The sequence below is a fragment of the Perna viridis genome, chromosome 2 (assembly GCF_037379345.1).
Source record: "Perna viridis isolate PV_CMFRI_1.1 ecotype Kerala chromosome 2, ASM3737934v1, whole genome shotgun sequence".
Classification (NCBI taxonomy): domain Eukaryota; kingdom Metazoa; phylum Mollusca; class Bivalvia; order Mytilida; family Mytilidae; genus Perna; species Perna viridis.
Genome location: NC_142446.1, coordinates 6,026,153 through 6,049,222, shown reverse-complemented (window position 1 = coordinate 6,049,222; position 23,070 = coordinate 6,026,153). Strand labels below are relative to the sequence as shown.

At 32.9% G+C, this 23,070-nt stretch overlaps 1 protein-coding gene across 3 annotated transcripts in view; it reads left to right on the top strand.

The window, feature by feature from the left end:
* The window catches only part of LOC148623457 (uncharacterized), a 38,128-nt gene extending 16,041 nt beyond the window's left edge, over positions 1-22,087 (top strand). For 2 of the 3 annotated variants that reach the window (XM_088565256.1, XM_088565257.1), the window contains exons 7-13: positions 1,688-1,758; positions 2,272-2,340; positions 3,601-3,697; positions 4,665-4,707; positions 6,912-7,066; positions 13,549-13,626; positions 14,663-22,087. In XM_088565256.1, coding sequence (XP_088421382.1) covers positions 1,688-1,758; positions 2,272-2,340; positions 3,601-3,697; positions 4,665-4,707; positions 6,912-7,066; positions 13,549-13,626; positions 14,663-14,839 — 690 coding nt within the window. In that variant the 3' untranslated portion in view covers positions 14,840-22,087. Of the gene's footprint in view, positions 1-1,687; positions 1,759-2,271; positions 2,341-3,600; positions 3,698-4,664; positions 4,708-5,738; positions 5,824-6,911; positions 7,067-13,548; positions 13,627-14,662 lie in introns of those variants that run through there. The other variant, XM_088565258.1, reaches the window with a different exon arrangement.
* The last annotated feature ends 983 nt before the right edge of the window (positions 22,088-23,070 follow it).

Sequence of the window (23,070 nt, the reverse complement as noted above, 5' to 3'; positions counted from 1 at the left end):
AAGTTTTTACTCCCCTTATCAGGAGTCTTTTATGCTCCAAAATGTGCCCAGGATGTGGCATTTTGCATCCAGCCAATCCAGGATAAAAAACTTTCCCAGACCCCCCTACCACTTTTGGTTCCAAAAAGGTTGGCATGTATGGAATAAAATGTATGTTAAACACTTTCTGACATAATAGCTGGAGGCATGGGGATATTGTTCTTTTATAATTTTATTTGTACTATATTTTGGTGTGTATAATGTACATATGTTTACATAGAAATCATTTCCAGATCATGGGGGTGCATATTGTGCATCAGTATATAAGGTTTGGCCAAAAAATAAAAAGATTTTTATCAGGGAAAAGAGATTGTGTAATGTAAACAAACAAACCAGAAGTGACATGTTACTGAAAGAAAGTTTATATAATCATCAAAGACATCTTTAAGTATTGAATGTTAAATGATATTGTCTTCACATCAAGTTTAAATGTCTTAATAACATGTTTCAGACATAGGTTGTACAATATTTCTTTCTCATAAAATACAGGTAGGGATTAAAATGAAACAACTAAAAATCAAACAATGTCCTTTTTTGTCAAGCCCTCTTTGTTGAATGTTTTGCACCTGAAAATGATTGTTTTGAAACTTATTTTGATTTTTTCTAACAATTATCTTTCTTTAAAGTATGTTTTGAAATGAAAAACTATGAAATTTGAGTGACAATCAAAACTGGAAATGTTCGATTTTCCTGACTTTTGATTTTGTTTTTTAAGCCATTTCATACATCCAGTTTCAATTTTATCATGCTTCAAAATTAAAATTATCCAATTTATGTAGCTACCGATCTTTACAGTAACATGATGTTTAAGTGTGAATAGAAGTTTCTTTCCTTCACATTTATGTAGGAAATACTTGATCAAGGTCAATAAATTGACCAATCAAGTGCAAAATATTGATCTTTTGTCTTACAAAATTCTACTGCATTCTATGTCTAAAAAAAAGTAATTTTTTTCACATGTTTTGACCACAATACATAAATGTGCATAATACAGTAGTGTAGCTAAAATAATGATTTAAACAAGCATTTATCTTACTTTTCTGCCTTAATTCTTTGTGCACAAGTATGCCTAGGGTTTCTTCTTTAAAAATTGTGCTGATGATGGAACTTTAAACATGGTTAAACTGTTATTTTTTTTTGGGGGGGGGGGCATTTTCATGAAAACCATAATTCTAAAGTAGAAGAATATCCTCCAATAAAAAGGAAATTTGATTTGCCAAAAGGCTAAGTATAAAAACTCACTATGTTACTTCATAAAACAGATAATATACATAGAACTTTTGATTTTTCCATTTTTCCCTTTATTTACATAATCAAGATTATTCATAGATTTATTATATGGTAATGTCTTAAAAAGAGAGACTCCTATGTGGGTCAAAATTTTATTGAAAATACAATACATTATAATACTATAAAATAACTATAATAGGAGACAGTACCAATATTCTCACTAACACATTCAAAACAAGTAATGGATAGTTAAGTAGGTATGTCATGTCAAGAAAAATTTTGTGTGGTTTATTGGTAACTAAAAGAAAAGATGCTAGAAATGTTACATAAGGCAGTTTTTTGCAATAACAGATATTAGATCTTACTGTAATGAATTTGTCTAAATACCAAAATCTAACACAGAAAATATTTTTTGCAGTATTTCCTTGTATCTAATATAGACTTAAAGAAACCAGTGAGTCAACAGTCTGTCCTATCAGGTGGCTGGTCGTAAGTACATGTTTAGTGGGATTTGAAACAGAACTTTGTTAACTTTGTATATATTTAGTCATGGTACGGAGATATCACTATCCTCTAAAATATATTGTTGTCTTCTTTATAAATTAGATATATTTTATTCAAATTTTACCTTCTTTAAATCTTAAAAGTGCCATAAAGTCAATGCAAAAAATTCAACCACAAATGTACAATTGTACAGTCTTATTTGTTGATTTGTTGACACTGCATGCTCTTATAGTACATGTACAACATCACCTCTTCAGCAAATAATTGTCAAGTTTTCTTGTCAGTGGAATTTGATTGCATTCAGGAGATTTGTATTATAGGTAAAAATAAGATGTATTTGTATTAAATAGGTAATATTTAAGTATGATTTAAAATGAGTCTGATGTCTGTGTATTTAATAAGTAAATATAAATGTCAATTATGCAATTCTAAGTAGTTATAATTGAAGAATGTGTAGACTTTTGATCTTTAATCAGTTGATATTTTGTTTGTGATTAGATTTTGTGGACTTGAGAATGATGTTGTTATTTTGAAGAAGATACCAATTGAAGGGAGCAGTATTATAAGGTCAGTAATCAACCCATTGAAGGGAACAGTGTTATAAGGTCAGTAATCAACCCACTGAAGGGAGCAGTGTTATAAGGTCAGTAATCAACCCATTGAAGGGAGCAGTGTTATAAGGTCAGTAATCAACCCATTGAAGGGAGCAGTGTTATAAGGTCAGTAATCAACCCAGTCTTATCTATAATATAAATTATATTTGCCTCAAAAAATGAAGAAGTGTCTGTCTGTTCACATGTGCAGATGACAATAATACTTATATATACCCGGTATTAAAGAGTAATCAAGTGAACCAAGGTTCTAGCGGTAAAGACCAGACATGGAAAACAGACATACACAACAAAGAACATAAAGTAACTAAAATAATACATACAAAGTAACAAAAGCAAATGAGCAACTCAAGACTCCACTAAAAACTGGGAGCATGGACCAGGTGTACTGGTAGGATAAGTGTCCTCTGATTTTCTAGAAACACCCTGGTAATCAAAAGAATGTAGTCCAGGGACAAAGACCAGGCATAGAAAACAGACATATACAACAAAGAACATAAAGTAACTAAAATGATACATACAAAGTAACAAAAGCAAATGAGCAACTCAGACTCCACTAAAAACTGGGAGCTTGGACTAGGTGCATCTTTAGGGTAAGCATCCTCTGCTTTTCTAGAAGTCTGATATTGAATAGCAACACAAGAACAGTCTCATATTGGAATTTATCTTTTTGGACCATTTAAGAAAGATTTTGACAAAATTTTAATTGAAACATTTTGTACGACCACAAAAAATTTGCGGTCAGATAATGGTATGGTGCTGTTTTCGTTATTGTCCAAAATAGTGACTTTTTTTTATTTCGGTTCAGTTTCAAACAAAATTTGTATTGGATTCCTCAGGAAAATCCCTGCCTGCATTTTTCAATCAGATTTCAGATATCTCTTATGGTTTTTGAGTTTAATAAAGGGGGTCAAAAGGACTAAAACCAAAAAAAAAAAAAAAATAGGCTGTATATCCTCACCCTTTACTTTGAAAAGGCTGTATAAATTATCTTCACCCTTTACTTTGAAAAGGCTGTATAAATTATCCCACCCTTCAGTTGGCAAGCATTTAATTTTAACACTAACTTATTAGTTATATGGTAAAGAGAAAAAATGGCTATTGTTTTTAGTTCATGTAATATTTTTGAGCATATTTAGTAAATTTGCAGACTGACTTATTTGATCTATATATACATTACAGCATTTGTACCTATAAAATGACATTTTATTTTAAGCTACATGGGAAAAGGTTTAATTCATGCTGCACCACATACAGTACTAGAGACTGTTAAAAATCCAAGAACGAAGTTCACATATGATGAGACATTAAAGGTAAGCTTCATCAAACCTTGATTCATTAATATGGAGTAGGCATTACAAATAAAAGCGAGCACCTTGTAATTAACCAAACTTGAAATTTCATTTTTCCCTCACAACCTGCTCCAGCAATATCCTTTTTATTTTTTAAAGTTTCATTATTTGTACACATGGAAGGCAGTAATATTTTATACATAAGCTTTAGCAAACAAATGCCAACCAAAGATTTTAGATGCAACTGACATTCAATTTCAAGATGATAATGAATGCCTTTCCTATCTTAGAAAAGTTATGCTTCACTTTGGATAATAGGATCAAAGCTGTATGTTTTTAGGTGGGTTATGTCCTTGAACAGCGGGATGTGTATATACATATAGCCAGTATAACTGAACAGCGGGATGTGTATATACATATAGCCAGTATAACTGAACAGCGGGATGTGTATATACATATAGCCAGTATAACTGAACAGCGGAATGTGTATATACATTTCCTGAACTTTTTAAAACTATATTCATTTCTATTTATTAGATCTTAGAAAAGACCTTAAGACTATCAGAAAAGGTTTATTTATTTTTTCTGAGACATGATCTTTAATTTTTAATTGTTTGGCCAAAGAAAATGTTAAATTTTCTCTGTAAGGCTAGTCACTTTTTGTTACTGCTTTTTTTTTTATTCAGGAACCTTATGGGAAATTAAGATGCATGATATAACCATAGCATGGCTGGCTGGTTTCAGAGTTAATCATATTTTATTTTAAGTCTAGATCTTAATTTTATCTGCAGCAATGAGATAGAATATTAATCTGAATAATTGCCTGAAACATAGAATCATGGATGTCAAGTGAGAAAATGAAAGCAACACTTTTCAACAGAAACAGAGGAAAAAAATCAATAGGATATAAAATAGAGTTATATTCCAGTGAGCATTTGTCTATATATCACCAGATAAAAGTCATTCATTATTTTTGACTGTTTTGCAGAAAGTTGACATCTTGAATGATATTACAGAAAACATTAAGATGGGTAAGTTTTAAAAATGAATTATTTTAATTCATTAGGAATTTGAAGTGTTGATATATATTTAAAAAAAAAAAGACATGTAGTGCCCCTTTGATCTTAGTTTCCAAAATTACATAACTTAAGCAACTTTTCATCAACTCCTCTGGAATAACAGCACAGATTTTTACAAAATCTGGTATTTGGTTTGGACACAATACTAAGTTGTGCATATTTGCAGGAATTATGCCCGTTTAAAAATAGTCTGTTCAATACTAAAACATCTTTTGAGTTCAGCACAATTATTTCTATTTGTACTATTAATTTCTGACTGTGATTCTACTCACTAAGTTATTTCATTCTTTAAAATCAAAATATAATTCATAGATTATTATACCCACAGCAAACAAAGTTTGGGGGTATATAGGAATCACAATATCTGTCTGTGCATCAGTTTGTCCATCTGTCTGTCTGTCCGCATTTCTTGTAAACACAACTCCTCCTAAACCACCAAACTGATTTTGATGAAATGTTATATGAAGGCTTGGTATATGTAGATTTGCATGAATTAATGTAATTATTGTTGAAGCACTCAAAAGGGAGATAATCCAAATAGGAGATTTTATGTTAAAACCTTGTAAGCACTACATTTTCTAAACCACTCATGGGATTTTAATGAAATTTTATAGGAAGTTTCATGTGCAGGAAGGAACAAAATTACTGTTGTATTTTTTTTTACCTTGTTTACCTTGTCCCGAGGTCAGACATCTGGGCTTAAAGCCCCTAAGATCCTTCTCAAGTTGTCTTTTAGACTTCCAGTCCATATACTTCTGGCGTAAATTTTATTACGAGGTTGTTCGAATGTTTGTTGAGGTTGTTTTTTAATGTGTTTACCGAATTGCTTTCCAGAACTGTTTGGCGAATTGTTCCATATATCTACTATTCTTTGTGAGAAACTGTATTTCCTTACATTGGTCCTAGAAATACTCTATATTGGGTTAAATTTTAATAGCCAGTCATTGGACCATTTCACAAGATTATCAATATCACCTTGTTAGGTTTAACCTTCATCAGCATTGTTGACTACTGCATACAGCTTGGTGTCATCTGCAAAGAGTTTTGAAATATTTTTAACTACATCTGGTAAGTCATTTATGTAGATGGAAAACAGGATAGGTCCCAGAACACTTCCTTGTGGTATACCTGTGACCATTTTGAGTGTCTTCCATTTAGAACTACTTTTTGTTTTCTGTTTGATAAGAAGTTTCTAATCCACCCCAATAGATTTCCAGTGATACCATAACTTTCTAACTTTCCTATGAATCGTATATGCTGCACTGTGTTGATGCCTTTTGAAAATCTTAATTGTAGGACTTCAAGGGAAGATAACTCAGATTAAGGGTTTTACATGTTAAAACCTCATAAGTGCAATTCCTCCTAAACAACTCTAGGGATTTTGATGAAATTTTATAGGAAATTTGAGAATCATATATATAGGTGTATGAAGGAATGTAATTACTGTTTGATGACGCCAAAAGAAGATAATCCAAATAGGGTTTTCCATTTAAGTCCATTTGAAGCTCACAGTATTTCTAGTTTAATCTATATTTAAAATATATACAAAATTCATGTAAACATGTTTCAGTCAATAAATATGAAAATGATAGTATTTCAATTTTGTTTGTCATCTGAACATAGTTTGTGATGAAAGCAAGAGGTACTACATGGATTTTTATATGTGGATACTTAATAATTCACTTTTTCTTTTTTCATGACATCATTTTAGTAATTTAGAAAAGTTATTGGAGACTCTTATACAATACATATTTATCTCTCATGTCTTCCATATGAAAATTTAGTTGTTTTTTTTTTTAATTTAATCTGTTCTCTAGAGAAGCATGAGTTTATCTAAACTTCATTCCATTTTATTTATTGAGATCTTTTTCTCTTTTTGGCTTAATTATACTTAGGGTTTGGTCTTTCTATATTTTCCAGTTGTGCTTATTATATTGGAATAGTAGATAATCAAGCAATATTGACACTGAATTGAATGTTTATATAAGTTACCATTTGTAATCCCTTTTGTTAACAGTATACATCTTCCAAGAAACATGTGTATCCCTTTAGTTAAATAGTATACTTTCACCATAGAGTGATCAGCTTTAATCCCTTTTCTGAAACAGTATACTTTTATGTTGCAGTAATTAATTGTGATGCCTTTTTTTCAACAGTTTACTACTACCACGAAGTGATTAATATGTTCAAGAAGAGTTGCTATGATTTCTGTGTTTTACAAACTGAAAGACAAGACGGAGATAAATATGTTCTTGCTAATTCCTCTGTTGAAAGTGGTCTTCCTGTACCTGTTGGAGTTCAGAGATCAAAGGTAAGACACACAAGACTCAACATTCACATTTTTGGGGTCTAGAAAATAAGCTTCTTGTCTTATAGTACATTTTTTTTTTGTATAGGTTTTGCCCATCATTGAAGATGATGTGGTGACCTGTTAAGTTCAATTGTTTGTTGCTTGGCTTTTGATGGATGACTCATTGGCAATCATACCACATCTTCTATTTTTTATATTGTACTGGTTCTCTTGTACATTTAGAGATTTTGTGGTCTTATGTAGAAATGACAATGTTTGAGGGTATTTATAGATTGTGATCAAATAATGGTGTATTGTCCTTGGTATTGTTATCTATCAATAAAGTGAGTATGTATATATGGAACTCCTTGAATTTGTACCTGTAAAAGGAACAGGAAGGATGGGAATTTATGTGTCTTACTTGTCTTTTTCCATTTTACACATCTACATGAAAACCTCTTGATAGGTTTGATGACCTCAATACCCTCTACAATGATCCACTTTTTGTGCAGATTGCTGTGGCCTTTCAAAGTTGTCATTGAAACTATAGGAAACACATTTTGGCCTGTATCTCTGCTTCTACAAAGCTAATGGTGACAAAACTTGGCAGAAGAACTATAACATGTGATAACTATTTCATTATACAAGATTCCTGCAGAGGCTATCTAAGCTTCTGATTTGCCCTTTATCAAAGATCAACGGCTCTAAAACTTTAGATTTTGAAATTCTGCAAGTGATCAGTTCATGGTCTTTATTATTAATTAAGGTAGTTATACCAAATTATAGCTATCATTGAACAGTTCAACAACTTTTGTTTAAATAGATCCTTTAATCTCAGTTTCTGCAATATAGATTATATATTATTATTAAACAATCGTGAATTTGGGATTTGATACATCGCATCTACCCCAAAGAACTTGAGATAAAGGATACTACACACACTGTGAAGTCAGCCTGATATCTTGAACTACACTTAGAGATCGATGGTAAAGGAAAACTATTGAACAAACCGTATGACAAACTGGATGACTTTTCATTCCATCTTGTCAACTTTCCTTTCAGCACCTGTGTATGGAGTTTTATTATAATCACTTATATGTTATGCCAGAGCTTGCCATAAATACACTGACTTTTTGTATTGTGCTAGACTTCTTCCAATTAGGTTTCTGGAACATGGTTATGTTCCTACAAGATTGAAGTCATCACTACAGAAGTTTCATGGTCGTCATCATGAACTTGTGGATAGTTACGATGTATCCATCTGCACCATGAAAACTGATTTGTTCAACGTGTCATAGTTTTCCTTTCCTCTTTTGTCTACCCTGGACTTGTCTTTTTATGAGCAACTCAGTGGGTGTTTCTAGAAAAGCTGAGGATGCTTACCCTACCCTTGCACCTGGTCCATTCTCCTAGTTTTTAGTGAAGTCTGAGTTGCTCATTAACTTTTGTTATTTTGTATGTATTATTTTGGCTCTTTTATGTTCTTTGTTGCGTGTGTCTGTTTTCCATGTCTGGTCTTTGTTTCTTGATTACGTTCTTTTGATTTCCACTAGAATTTGGTTCCCTTGATTACTCCTTCATTAAAGGGTAGGATATGGTGTATTTTATCTATTCTGTATCTTTCTGTACTGTTATTTAACCTTTCCAATGAAAGCAACACTAGCATTCTTCCTCATACATGTATCTCTGTGAATATGCTAAAATAAACACTTTGACTTATGTTGTACCAAATTTTGAACATTCTTAGGCCTTTCAGCCCTTCTGATTTTCTGGGGTTTATATCAAGATGACATCGGACTTTTATTCAGGAATTGTTATACTTATTCATTAAACATTTTTGTGGATGTAGTACCCTTTTACCTCTTGGTTTACCTACTTACCTACCTATTCTCTTCGCTCCCTGAGGAGCGTAAGGTGAGGCACAGACCTCTACACCTTGGTTTGTCTCTGTCAACCTCTTCTGCTGCCTTCCAATTCTGCCACCCTATCTCATTCCATTTTTTTTCGTTGTTCTCCTCCATGTCTCTTTGAGCATTCCTTGTTTCCTATTGCTTTCTGGTGCCCATGTTAATGCTATGTCAGTGTCAAAACTGTCATCATCATTTTCTGAATTTTCTGGATTTAATGTCATCTTCCATTTACTGGGTATTTGTTCTCTCATGAAGATACTGGTTACTGATCTTATCGGGCTTGTTGATACTTTAAATATTCTGCACAGACATCTGTTCTGGAATGTCTCACACTTCAGCCATCGTCATCCTCCTGCACTTTGATCTGTACAACAATACTGACTTTACATACTGTTGAAAATCTTTACTTTTGAGTACCTAAAGAGGTAAATTCAGCTACATCCTCTAGCTCTTTCCCTTTAATTTTTACTGGTTTGTCTATATTTACATTCACTTTCATGATCTTTATCTTTCAATCATTGATCTTTAACTCAGCTTTCTCTACCCATTCTTTAATGGCTCTTGTTTTTGTCCTCTGTGTCTTAGAACTTGCTTGACAGTTTTGATCTCATTTTTGTATTCTTTCCTTCCACACTGTTTTTCATTACCCAGTCCAACACCAGTAGGAAAAGTAAGCCAGATATTCCACATCCCTGTTTCACCCTGCTTTTAATCGGTTGTTAATTAAGCATATCTTGTTGTTCTCACATAGCCTCTTTATTATTGTTGTAAGCTTTGAAGCTATTCCATAAATATTCATTATTTTCCAAAAGGTGTCTCGGTGTATTCTGTCAAAGGCCTTCTCCAAACTTATAAAGTTGATGTATAGAGGTGCTTTCCACATTGTTCAATAATGTTTCTGAAAATAAATATTTGGTCTGCTGTTCTTCTTTGCTTAAATCCACCTTGTTCTTTCCTTAGTGCTTTGTCAACTCCTTCTTTAATTCTGTTAATCAAGATGTTTACTAGAATCTTGCTTGGTACTGACATGGACATGGAAATACCTCTCCAGTTTGAACATCTTGACAGAACTCCTTTCTTTGGGACAGTTGTAATTATCCCCCTTTTCCATTCCTTGGGAGTCTCTACCTCCTTCCAGATCTTTCTTCTTTAGCCATTTGGTGATTGTTTCTGTGTCTCCTTTCATCAGCTGTCCTGCGGTGTAGTCTATTCCTGGTGTTTTCTTGTTCTTCAATCTCTTCGATGCTGATCTTCCTCTGATCTTTTGCTGCTTATGTCACCACATGTTCTCTATTCTAACTGGCCTAGCTGGTGGTTCTCTGTTCAACACTTAAGAAAAATGTTCTTCCCATCTTTTCTGTATGTCTACCTCCTTTGTCAAGAAGTTACCATTTCTGTCTTGCATCACAATACTGCAGCTGTTGTACTTGGCACTGATTTTCTTAGTGATTTTGAACAGTGTACTCCTGTTCTCCTCTAGCTGCAGCACTCTCTGCTTCTTATATAAGATTGTTCATATTCTCTCACTTGTTACTTCTACACTTTTGTTTCATTTCCTTCATTTCCTTGTATGATATTCTTCCATGTACAGTGCAGCTATTCTTGTTGATCTTGTGCTGTTTATCTTTTTTTTGGCCTTCTTCCTACATTTTTTTTTGTCCTTATGGTGTCCTCACTCAACCAGTCTTTTACATCTTTTGTCTTTTCCTTACACAAGCCTCTGCAGAGTCACTGTAAGTAGATTTGATACGTTCCCACATGATGTCAAATCTTCATCATCTTCCTCTTCAAGAGCAACAAATATATTTCTGAGTTCCAAACTTCTCTATTGTTTGGATCCTATCCAGACTTCTCTCTATTGTCTGGATCATATCCAGACTTCTTTCTATTGTCTTGATCTCTGTCATTTTATCTTGTCTGATCTACATTTTTCTTCTTGTATGTTCTTTTCAGTTTCAATCACATCTGGCTCACCACTAGCTGGTGGTCTCTTCCAATGTCTGCTCCTCTATTTGCATTTGTGTCGAGTACCATTCTCCTGTAGTTTCCAATTCTCCACATGTAATCTGTCTGGTTTTTTGGTTTTATTATCCAGAGATGTCCATGTGTATTTGTGGATGTCTTTATGTTGAAACAGCATACCAGTTATAACCGTACCATTTTTACTGCAGAACTTGACCAGTTTCTGTCCATATTCATTCCTCTCACCAATGCCCTGTACCCCTATAGTTATCTCAAAGTTTGTTTCATTCCCTACTTTTCACTGAATTCTCCCATAACGAAGCAGATGCTATGCTTTGGAATCTTGTCTACTGTTGGTTGAAGTTGTTCGTAAAATTCCTCCTTTTCCTCATCTTTGGTGTCATTCATTGGCACTGTATTATCTTCACTTACACAAACATGGGGTTAAAAGTAGTTCTTATCTGTCTTTCCCTAAATGGTTCTAATTTTTTAATTGTTTTTTCCATTACTTTAAACATAACTATTGCTATTTCCCATAAGTAATTGTTTTTACTCCCAGAGAAAATAATAATTTCTCCTGTTGCAAGTCTCATTCTTCCAGATTCTGTCCATTTGCATTCACTTATTCCACATGTGTCTATCTTGTACCTGTCTTGTTCTCTTGTCATGTGGTCCAAGTACTGGTGTTTATGGGTCTCTGACTTCCTTGCAGCTTCCACCAAAATCTGTCCTGTGTCTACCTATAGGGTGATCCATTATTTCTTGAACCATGGTGTTTGTTGCTAATCTGTACCTTGTTTCTGTAGCTTGTGTGTGTTTTGTTTTTTGTTTTTTTTTTATAGAATGGGGTGCTAGCTAATTGCCCAACCCTTTTTCACAAGTGGGCTTGGGACCAGCTTCTGCAGAGTTTCCTTTTAGTCTACTGATTATATTTGGGATATATGTGTCAAGATCCATCACAAAATTACCATTTTTCAGTTTACTAGATCAAAAAAAAATTCTACTTAAGTTTAGTAAGGACTAAAGTACAACCATGTAATTTACCTCAAATTTACTAAGGTACCACCATGTAATTTACCTCAAATTTCTACTTAAGTTTAGTAAGGACTAAGGTACCACCATGTAATTTACCTCAAATTTACTAAGGTACCACCATGTAATTTACCTCAAATTTATTAAGGTACCACCGTGTAATTTACCTCAAATTTCTTTTTAGTTTAGTAAGGACTAAGGTACCACCATGTAATTTACCTCAAATTTCATTCCGCTAGTTAAGTTTCTGTAAAAATTCATTTTTATGCCCCTGCAACTAACTGCTCTTACATACATGTAGTCTGTCAAGTGACTCCTGATTTTCCTTATTATTCCTGATTTTGAGCAATTCCTGATTTTTTTCTGAATTTTCCAGAGAAACTCCTGATAACTGCTGATTTTGAACCTTTGCACCACAAAAAAAAACATGTATTTCATAGTTTTAGACAAGTAAAACTGAATGTATATCATTAAGAATATTATGCATTCATTGGGTTGCTGTTATACATAAGAATTGTGAGTTTTCCTCAATCAATGTCACATCATGTAGCCAGCTATAGTAGGGATTGTCTTTTGTGTTATCTGTCTGTTTTATATCTTTGCATTGATGTTGAAAACTGGAGGACAATTAATCTTTATGAAACTTTATACACTTGTAGATCATAGCATGAATTTTTTGTTTCGTTTTATTAAAATACCTCATAGACCAAAATATTCAATTGAAATTTGTTTGATCCTTTTCACTTATATAGAGCTTAGTAAAAGAAAGTGAAGAAAATGGCCTAAGTAAGACTTTTTAGTGAATTAGACAAACTTTGGCATTATATGACATATCCTTTACTAAGTATTTTAATCAAAGTGTTCTTACAACTTCTTTCAAGGTGTTGCTTCTCAAATTGCTACATTTTTAGAACGTTTTTACTAAGAGGAGTGGAAGGCAGCCATTTTCATGTAATTTTGTATTATAACATGAGTTTTTATGTTCTGATTTTTAAGAAAAAATATTTCCTGATTTCATCATTTTTTTTACCCAAAAAGTGCTTGACAGACTGATACATGTAGGTAGAAATCTATGTTAGTCCATCCATCAGTTTTTTTGTCCCTGGATTACATTCTTTTGATTACCGCTATAACCTTGGTTCCCTTGATTACTCTTTGATTACTGCTATAACCTTGGTTCCCTTGATTACTCTTTGTCTATCATTCTTTTTGTTCAGGGTTTTTATCTTGTCATTTAGGTTTGATGTTATGTATTTGGTTTTTTTCTCTTCACCTGGTTTGTAGGGCGTATTATGTACATTAGAAAAATGAAGTTTGTCAATTTTTCTTTTGTTTTTACCATTTTGGGGGTATACCAGTATATTAGTTGAATATAGGCTTATACTGTTGTGAAGTTTTAAATGTTGAATGTTTATGGTATATATAAAATTTTCGATTGTTCCCTCCACAAGACTCAAATTCATACTGCTGTGACATCTGTGGCAACAATGCCTGCACTAAGTCCAGTGCCCTGAAAAAAAATCTTTTAGATAAATCTTCGAACATTGCATCGCCATGGTTAAAATGATAAATTTTATTTCTTTTTTTTATTTATATCAGATGTTTTCAAGTGGATGGGTGATAGAGCCAGTTCATAAAGATAAGAAAATAAGTTCCATGGCAACATTCATTATACAGGTTAGTAGGGAAATACCTTCCATGGCAACATTCATTATACAGGTTAGTTTAAAGCAGGGAAATACCTTCCATGTAAGATGTATTATACAGGGTAGTATAAAGAAGGAAAATACCTTCTATGGCAGCATGCTTTATACAGGTTGGTATAAAGTAGGAAAATATTTTCCCTGGAACATGCATTATACAGGTTGGCATAAAGAAGGAAAATACCTTCCCTAGAGCATGCTTTATACAGGATGGCATAAAGCAGGAAAATACCTTCCCTGGAAAATGCTTTATATAGGATGGTATAATGCAGGAAAATACTTTCCCTGGAACATGCTTTATACAGGTTGGTATAAAGAAGTAAAATACTTTCCCTGGAACATGCATTATACAGGGTAGTGGGAGGCAGAAAAAAAATTGCCTTGTCATACCTTCATGATATGGTATTGTTTTATCTTTTTAGTGTGATTTGTCTGTGTGGTATGGCATTGTTTTATCTTTTTAGTGTGATTTGTCTGTGTGATATGGTATTGTTTTATCTTTTTAGTGTGATTTGTCTGTGTGATATGGCATTGTTTTATCTTTTTAGTGTGATTTGTCTGTGTGATATGGTATTGTTTTGTCTTTTCTGTGTGATTTGTCTGTGTGGTATGGCATTATTTTTTTCTTTACTGTGTCAAGTGTCTGTATGATGTGACATTATTTTGTCTTTTCTGTGCTATGGCATTATGATTATAAGATATTGTGCTTTATATGGTTAGAAGTTCTGTTTGAAGTCAATTTATCTCCCAACATCTGTAAAAACCTGTTGTATGTTTAGTTTGATTGCGTTGCTATACATTTGGGTAAACACCTAATGTGCTAGTCTATTCCAGTATGTAATATGTTTAAGTAGTGTAGATTACGTTGTCATGGATACGATGGGTAAGTTTATTTCCTTTTCCATATTTCAATTATTAGAAGGAAGTAGAATGAATTCCTATCCAGTCATACCATATAATACTCTTTGTTTTGTTAACTTAATAATATTTCATTTTTTTCTTATCAATAGATTGATTTTGGGACTGCTAAGTCTGGCATGGACAAATCACCTATGGAAGATGTTGTGGCTAAACAGGCCCTTAGTATTGCCTATCTGCGACAGTTCCTGAGGCCAGTAAAATGGATTTCTAGATCTCAGTCTTCACCAACTCCAAAAGGGCAACATTTAATACCTACAACAAAATAACTGCTATCTGATAAAGCTAAACTGGGGCAACCAGCTTCAAAAAGAACTCAGCCAAAGTCTTCACCTAATCCTCAATTTCTGACCTAGGAACTTTGAAATATTGTTTTGCCTAGGTCCTGGACCTTTAATCCTTTCAACTGACATTCATTGTAGTCTTTTGATTATCATCAAGTGGAAAATTGATTTGTAACATAGAAAAGTCCAAGACCTTCTACTATTGGAAATAAATATGAATCATGGTATATGATTGGGCATCGGTCCTATCTTTCAAAGTTAGTTCTAATTCAACCTAACTGTTTAGAAAAAAAAACCATCAAAATAGTATATTTTCAACCCTTAAGATACCTATGCAGAATGAGTCTGAGATGTACCTAACACAGTTTTAATGCAGTATGGTTTTATTTTTACATTTGGTCCATCTGTCAATTATTCTGTCCATCAATTCAAATTCTGTTGAAGTTATCTTGATAGCCAGGGGCGTAGCTAGGATCAAAAGGAAGAATAGGCACAATGATGGCGAGGGGGTTGCAATGGGGCAAGGCCCCCGGAAGTTCCGCAGTTTTAGTGTTTTGATAGAGCATTTTGAGTACCTCTCAATTCAGCAGATTTATCATTTAACCTGTTCCAAAAGGTCTTGAAATGAAGAGTAGATTAGGACTCTCAGTCTGAAAGCAGGTTTCATGATCTCGTCGTTTATTGAAGACCCCTGGGTGGCCTTGAAGCTGACATTTCTCATCCCGGTGCGGTTGTTGTCTCTTTGACAATACCATATCCATTCTCCTTATACTTAGTTGCCAGACAATGAAAAAAGAAAAAAAAACAATGGAAATGAAATGGGGAATATATCAAAGAGGCAACAACCCAACCTTAGGATATACCAGCTCGGCAAATTGTCAACTTACCTTTCATCTGTGGCAACATCCCTTCAGTACCTGCTTATGGAGTTTTCATATCACAACTCATACATTATGCCAGAGCTTGCTGTATCTAGGCAGACTTCTTGTATCATGCTACATTTCTTACAAATAGGCTTCTGGAACAGGGTTGCTACAAGATTGAAGTCTTCACTACAGAAAATTTATGGTTGTTGTCATGAACTTGTGGATCGTTATGGTGTATGCATCTGCACCATGAAAACTGATTTGTTCAACTTGTCATTGTTTTCATTTCCTCTTTTGTCTACCCCAGACTTGACTTCTAGAAAAGCAGAATCCTGGTTCCCTTGATTACTCTTGTACCGAATGGAATATGATACTTCTCATTGCTTACTAAACGTTTTGTAATCTTGGCAATTAATTGATCAAGAAATACAAGGTAGAGAGAAACTCTCCAATTATCTGAAGGGTTGTTGATAGGTTTGCTGGCGCAATGTCTTTGACAGTCAGCAAGATGAGGAATAGATGGTTGAATCTCATGTTCTGCTGCCATATCGCTAGCTCTAGCAAATAAGACACCCCATAATGAATCGTCATTTTTTTTCTTCTGAAAGCCTTTGAACAACAATCTTTGCTTCCTTGATAGCTTCTATCAGATTGAAGTCCGGATTCTGCAAGTAGTTTGTAAGGGCAACTGTGGAACTTAATATATGCGCGGCAGCTACCAAACTCATTATAAACTCAAAACAGAGTTTCGCGATTAAACTTCCTGCTGTCTTTCCATCATGGTCAGCCTTCAATGTTTGTAAGGCTGAAACAACAGCAAATGCTGTTCTAAATGTCTAGAAGGAGTCTGATCAGTTGGATCGCCTTGGCTCACATAATGTTCTTAGCTTTGTTCGCCGGTCTAACTGCTCTTGTACATTTTGATTGTCAGACAGTTCTTCTGTGGAAGCCGTGAAACGCTTTGCCGTATAATCAAATTGAAAGGCTATTTCCTGAACTGTTCCCATCATGTTTCTCACACAGGGTTCTTGACTGCTAAGAACTCAGGCTAGGTTTAGCTTGTGTGCTTAACCATGTACATAACTTGGTTCTGATAACTGTTCAAGGATTTTTGCCTGTACCCCATTGTATTTGCCAGAAATATTCACGGCTCCGTCATAACACAGTGCACGAAGGTTCCTGATATCCAGATTTTTCAGAAATTGGACGATAATATCTGATATTGTTTGGCATGCTTAAAGCCTATGAATTCTTCTCATACAATGATGGTATTAATGAGGTAGTAACAATGCAAGAAATGTTAAACCCTAATAACTGGAGGTGTAGTATGGTTAAAAATTAACGGAACCGGATTGCCCCATGTTGAAATTTCATATTACGGAAATCAAAATGGCACATCAATAATCATCAGGAAAGACAGAGCAACTATACACATTCGACATAAGAAAATGCTCAATATATAAGGGCATACTGTCATATTCATAAAATTATGGAATTGAAGTATTAAAAAAAATTTAAAACTGCCAAATTTATATTTAGGCATATGCCTAGTCGAGCCTTTGGTAGCTACGCCCCTGATTGCTGCTCATTGGATTGAAATCAAATTTGGTATGTACTATTAGATTAATTGGGATATGCATGGTGAGTAATTCTGGTTACTGCCAGATATCTACTTCAATCTGGTTCAGACAAATTTGGAACTTTTCAGCACATGTATGATAGTGAGTTTTTTTATATGATGATATAGTTAATGTCAGATGCCTGCTTAGCTTCTCCTGAACCATGAGTTTTGAGAAGATAGAATTTGTTGGATCCCTCCAATCAGAGATTATCATGCATACTTAATATTTAAAGTAATGAATAAGATTACAGGATCTGTTTTTTCTTGCTTTGCCAGCTCGACTTTATATGCAATATTTGTTATCTTTGTTTGCTTCATTACTTAAATAATTATTATTGGTATTTTTATATGATGATTTTTGTTATGTTTCAATTATTTTAGATTTGGTTGAAAGTTGGGTATCATACAGAGATATATAATTACTGTTGGATGACTCCAAAGGGAGATAATTCAACCAACATCTATTTGAAGCAGGTGGTATTATTTTTGTGAGCATGCCACAGTATTTTTTAGTTTACTTTTGTCCATGTGAAGGTCTGTGAGATGATATGATCACTCACATACTAGATCTGAGCATTTTTAGTCAAAATCATATTTGGCATTAATGCTTATTTTTTACTGTTTAGTCGTGCATGAAATTGAGATTTCTAGTAGTCACTTGACTCTGTTGATCAGTCTTAGGAGTAACTGATTTGTGAATCTGTAATACATAGTGTTCAATGTTCCTGATAAATATGATTTACTAGAGAAGTTAATCATGATTTACTTGAGAAGTTAACCCATTTACAAAGTCAATCATGATTTACTTGAGAAGTTAACCCATTTACAAAGTTAAATACTGTAGGCAAAGTTGCATTTTTTATTGTAGGTTCATTATTATTATGTTAAAATGTTCAGAAACTGTCAACCCAAACTTAATTTTCTGATAAATGTTAATAGTTTTGTAGGTACAATTATCTTACTTCTTTTACAAAGTCTATTCAGGTATAGGAGTTAAGACCATGTTGTGAATTGATAGTTTTTTCTTGTACAACCACAAAAATATTTTGCAGGTGTTTAATGATATCATGCTGTTGTTGTTATCATCATTGTCATCCATCTTTCAATTCTTGACAATAACTTGAGTAAAACTTATCTGATCTTTATTGAAATTTTAACACCTTGTTCCCAGAGATTTTGGCCCCACCCTCTATGAAAATAAGAGACTTAAAAAAGGAAGATGATGTAGTTAGAAATAGTTAATTGTTAATCTGATTTTGATGATTCTGATGACAATGTGAAATTCTGTTTAAGAATTTTTACTTATTTTAAACTGTTTTAGCGTGATAGTTTCATTTTCCTTTGTCCAAACCATTTGTTGTGTCCATATTAAATTGTAATAAATATACTTAATTGTGTCAAAAAGTAATATTGTGTCCACACTTTTACTGAACTGATCAGGGTTCAACCACTGTGGTTGTATCATGCTGCACTTTGCAAAGTTTTTTATTTATTTATTATGTGTTTGTACATCAGGCACATGCATAATGATTTCATGGTGCTTTTGTATGTTAGTTTACATTACCATGGAACAATATTTTTGGGGTAAATATGTTGCTTACTGCAGCTTATATTACCATGGAACACATTGTGTGGGTTAAATATGTTGCTCATTGTAGCTTATATTACCATGGAACACATCTCTTTAGGTTAAATATATAGTCATTGATTGGTCTGATCATATGATCAACTAAATGTACTTAATATGGACTTGTTCCTTTTATTTTTAATGTTTTTCCTGACCAAAAGGAAATATACATAATATGGGTCAGTATGGCATGTTCATGTTACTGTAAAATGCCTGTCTTATATAATGTATATGTTTTTCTATTATGAATGAACAAGGTGCCTTGAAGCAGAAGAGTTGTACTTACTGATATGTATCATAACAATGAAATACTAGTATAAAACAGGATTGTGGATGTGTACCCCAGTCTCTTCCATCTAACAAGTATTACATGTACTCATAAATATTACATCTTATTTTCACAATAGAAACTTAACCAACATTTTAAAAATATAAATATGATCTCATCTGATTTTTTTATCATTGAATTATAAAAATCTGTTTGTTTTATTATGCAACAACCTATAAAACAGCCTAGTTCTGTCGGTTATAAGAAATATTTGAAGAGTATAAAATTAATATTAAATTTTACACCTGCCAAAATAAAGTCAAAGCGCTGATAGCACTGGCAGTTTTTGATTCTTCTGAATATTGTAGCATGAACAAAATTTCAAAGATTATATGACGTTAAATAAGATTGTGATCATAAATTGCATTGTAAATACTATTAAGAACTGTCCTTTTTATATGTATAAACTGGAAGACAATCTATACTACTGATTCAACTTTACACACATTTACATATTTTGTTCCATTTCACTTTTTTCCCCAATTTTAAATCTATCAAAAAGTTAATGTGCAATTTCTTTCAAAAGATATATTAACAGAATATTTATCCTACATAACAATTATACTTAAATAAAACCAATATCAGCTTAAGAAAATAATTTCCTTAACACAAGATTTTCATCAATTTGAATTTTCCTGCTAATTTTACATGGTTAAAATCACTGCTCTTCACTTCCTGTTTATAAATGGTAAAATATCAATGATAGGATTGATTATTTGACTTATAGGTGTGTTAAAATGAAAATATTTTTGTGTAGTGTTCAGAAATAGTAGGGAAGTTCCAGTGATTTACCGGTGACATAAGGTATTTTGATCCTGAAGGATCAAAAAACCCCAAGAATGGTTCATTATTATTTTGTATCCTACCTAAGTACGGTTCTGCCTAAAAACCAGGCGGTTGGTGATTCATCATATCTTAAGATGATCAATGATACTGTGTTAATACATTTGGAAGGTTCTAAAAAAACAACTCTTCTATGTTCATGTGCTTGGATCTGCTACTTATCGTGAAATATTTTTTGATTGGGTATAGTGTAAAAATTCTGGTGGGAAGTTTATCCTGTACTTTTTCTGTACTAGAACATAACCAAAATCTAATTTTTAATATCTCCAGTGGGCAACTTTTATTTGCACTTCCATTTTTGGAAAGTTTCCATGGGGTCTACTGAAGGATTTCCAAGAAAAAAATATTTTGATTTTCCTATATCTTGAAATATTTTTTGACTGGTTATTGTGTGTAAATTCTGGCCAGAAATTTTCCCGTACTTTTTCTCTAGTATAACATAACAAAATTTTTTGCTTGAATATCTCCAGTGGACTACTTTTATTATTATTTTGTATTTCTTAATATAGTTTCTAGAGAGCCTACAGAAGGATTTGCAATAAAAAATATTTGGTATTCAGAAATGCATGAATCACCCTTTATAAGCTTCTGGCTGGTTTTAAGGCAGAGCTGTACTTAAATATTTTTGGTATATACTGCTACTTGAATGGTTGAAAAGATTTGTAACTACACATGTAATTCTATTTGTTTGTGAAAGGTGACATATGGTAGTGTAAATCTACTTAATTAGAGAAACAAAACCAAAAAAGACTGGATTCTTAATATACTGGACATTATAAAACACTGCAAGCAGACTCATTGTCAGCACATTTGGCCATAGATGATGTAAGCTATTGCCATAACTTGGTGTCTGTTGTCGATAACTTTTTTCAAAAAATTTCTCCTCTGGAACTACTAAACAGAATTAAATGAAATTTAATAGATTGTTCTATAAGGTATCCTGCACAAAGTTTATGCGACCATTTTTGATCCATTGAAAAACAATGCCAGTTACTAAAAATAATACATAGGGGTCAAACAGCAGGTTTTTTGTAAATATCTCCTAAACTGTTAAAATAAGCTAAATTCTGACTGGATAAAAATGTCCAGCATGATAAGATCTATCCAAAGACAAATTTTCCTGACAATCTGTCAGCCAAAGTTTGATTTATTGCCCTTTTTAACATTTTTTGCAGATAAATATTAATAATTTCAAAATGTTCTCTGAAACTACTGGAAAATATTCTATAAGATTTGGTAGCATTATTGCTTAGTGTATCCTGAACTAAAATTGTGCTTCAATTTTGATCCCTCAAAAAACATGGCCACTGCTCGAGAAAAAAGGAATGTAAAAGTCAAACAGCCAGGTGAGCGACTTGGGCTCTCAAGAGCCTCTAAGTTTAAATATATCCGTGGTATACCTTATAATAAAGTCACTGTAAATAGCTGCAGAGAGTTGCTTGTGTTCATATTATAAAGATAAATTCTCGAAGGGATTTGGTATAGTCTGCACAGGACACAACTCCACTCTTGACCATCAGATCCTGATGAAAATTTGTAGGATAGTTGGACACCATATGTTCTTGATCAAATCATTTTGATAGTTATAGGACATTTGTTTTTGTATTTTGTTTTGCTTCAACTTTTAAGCATTGACATTACACAAACATTGTGTATATGTAGCAATGTATTCAAATTTTCAGGAGTCTTTTAACAAATGAGGTTTATTATTATATGTGATTTTTTATTATTGCAGTTATGTACTTTTCAGTTTACAGTAACTTACATTTGTTACTTTTCTTTACATACATGTACATGCATTCTGCTGTGCTTTTCTATGTTATGCCAAATTTCAACCATGTCTTTTATTTGTCATTCATACAATTACCAATGCAAAATATACTCAATGCAAGTACATATGTACAAGTGATTTGTTGATGGGTTGTTAAAATAAAGCAATTTTGTTTTATGTTTATGTCTCATTTGAATTAATGCCTGAACTAAAGTTGATTGTCAGTTTTTGTATGACTTGAAAAAAAAAGTTGTAATATTTAATGTTGTTAGTTATCTGTAGACATTTGGTTTTTTTATTTAAATAATATCTATGGAAATGGATCTCTATGAAATGTACCACAAAGTTTCTGCTTTCAATATAGTTTCTATGACATTTCTTGCAAAGATAAATAACCTGTACAGCTAAAAGGCAGGATATTTAATTTTTTTTCCAATCCATTCAAGGAATTTACCAAAATTTCTATTGTTTTTTTGTTTTTATCTAAGAAAGAAGATATGTCGGCAAGTATGCCCCTGCCTGCAGTACAATTTTTCTAAGTTCAAGGGGAATTACCGCATCAAAAATCAATAAACCAGAACATAACTCAATCTTGGTGTGTAATTCATCAATACAGACCTCCATACCTTTAATCAGTTCAAGATTTCAAGGCATTTACATGGGTGGGAAGGCAAGGGGTCATGGGCCATTTGGCCCTTCTGTCAGAAAATGGCTCCTTCACATTATAGAAATCTTCATGGTTTGTTAACAAATGACCCTTAGAATTTCGAAAATCTTCAGAAAAAAGCCTAAAAATGGCCTGTTCTCAAAATTTCCTTCCCAACCCCAGCATTTAGAGAAAAAAAAAACTGGAAAACCAAAATTTAACAAGAGTTTTTCTATGTTCAAGGGGTTAAAAACAAAGTTAAATATATCAAGGTTTAAGAACAAAAATCAGGGAAACTGGTAACTGTAATTTTCTAAGTTAAAGGGCACAACTGAAAAATTGCAAACCGTAACAAATGTTGAACTTGATCAGTAATCCATCAATATACACCAGCATAAAAAAATCAAGTTCAATATTAGTAAAAAAGCAGTCTTTTTAATTTATCAAAACATCTCTTCCTAAAATGCATGAAATACCTGCCACATAATGTTAATCTACAACCAATCAATCAATC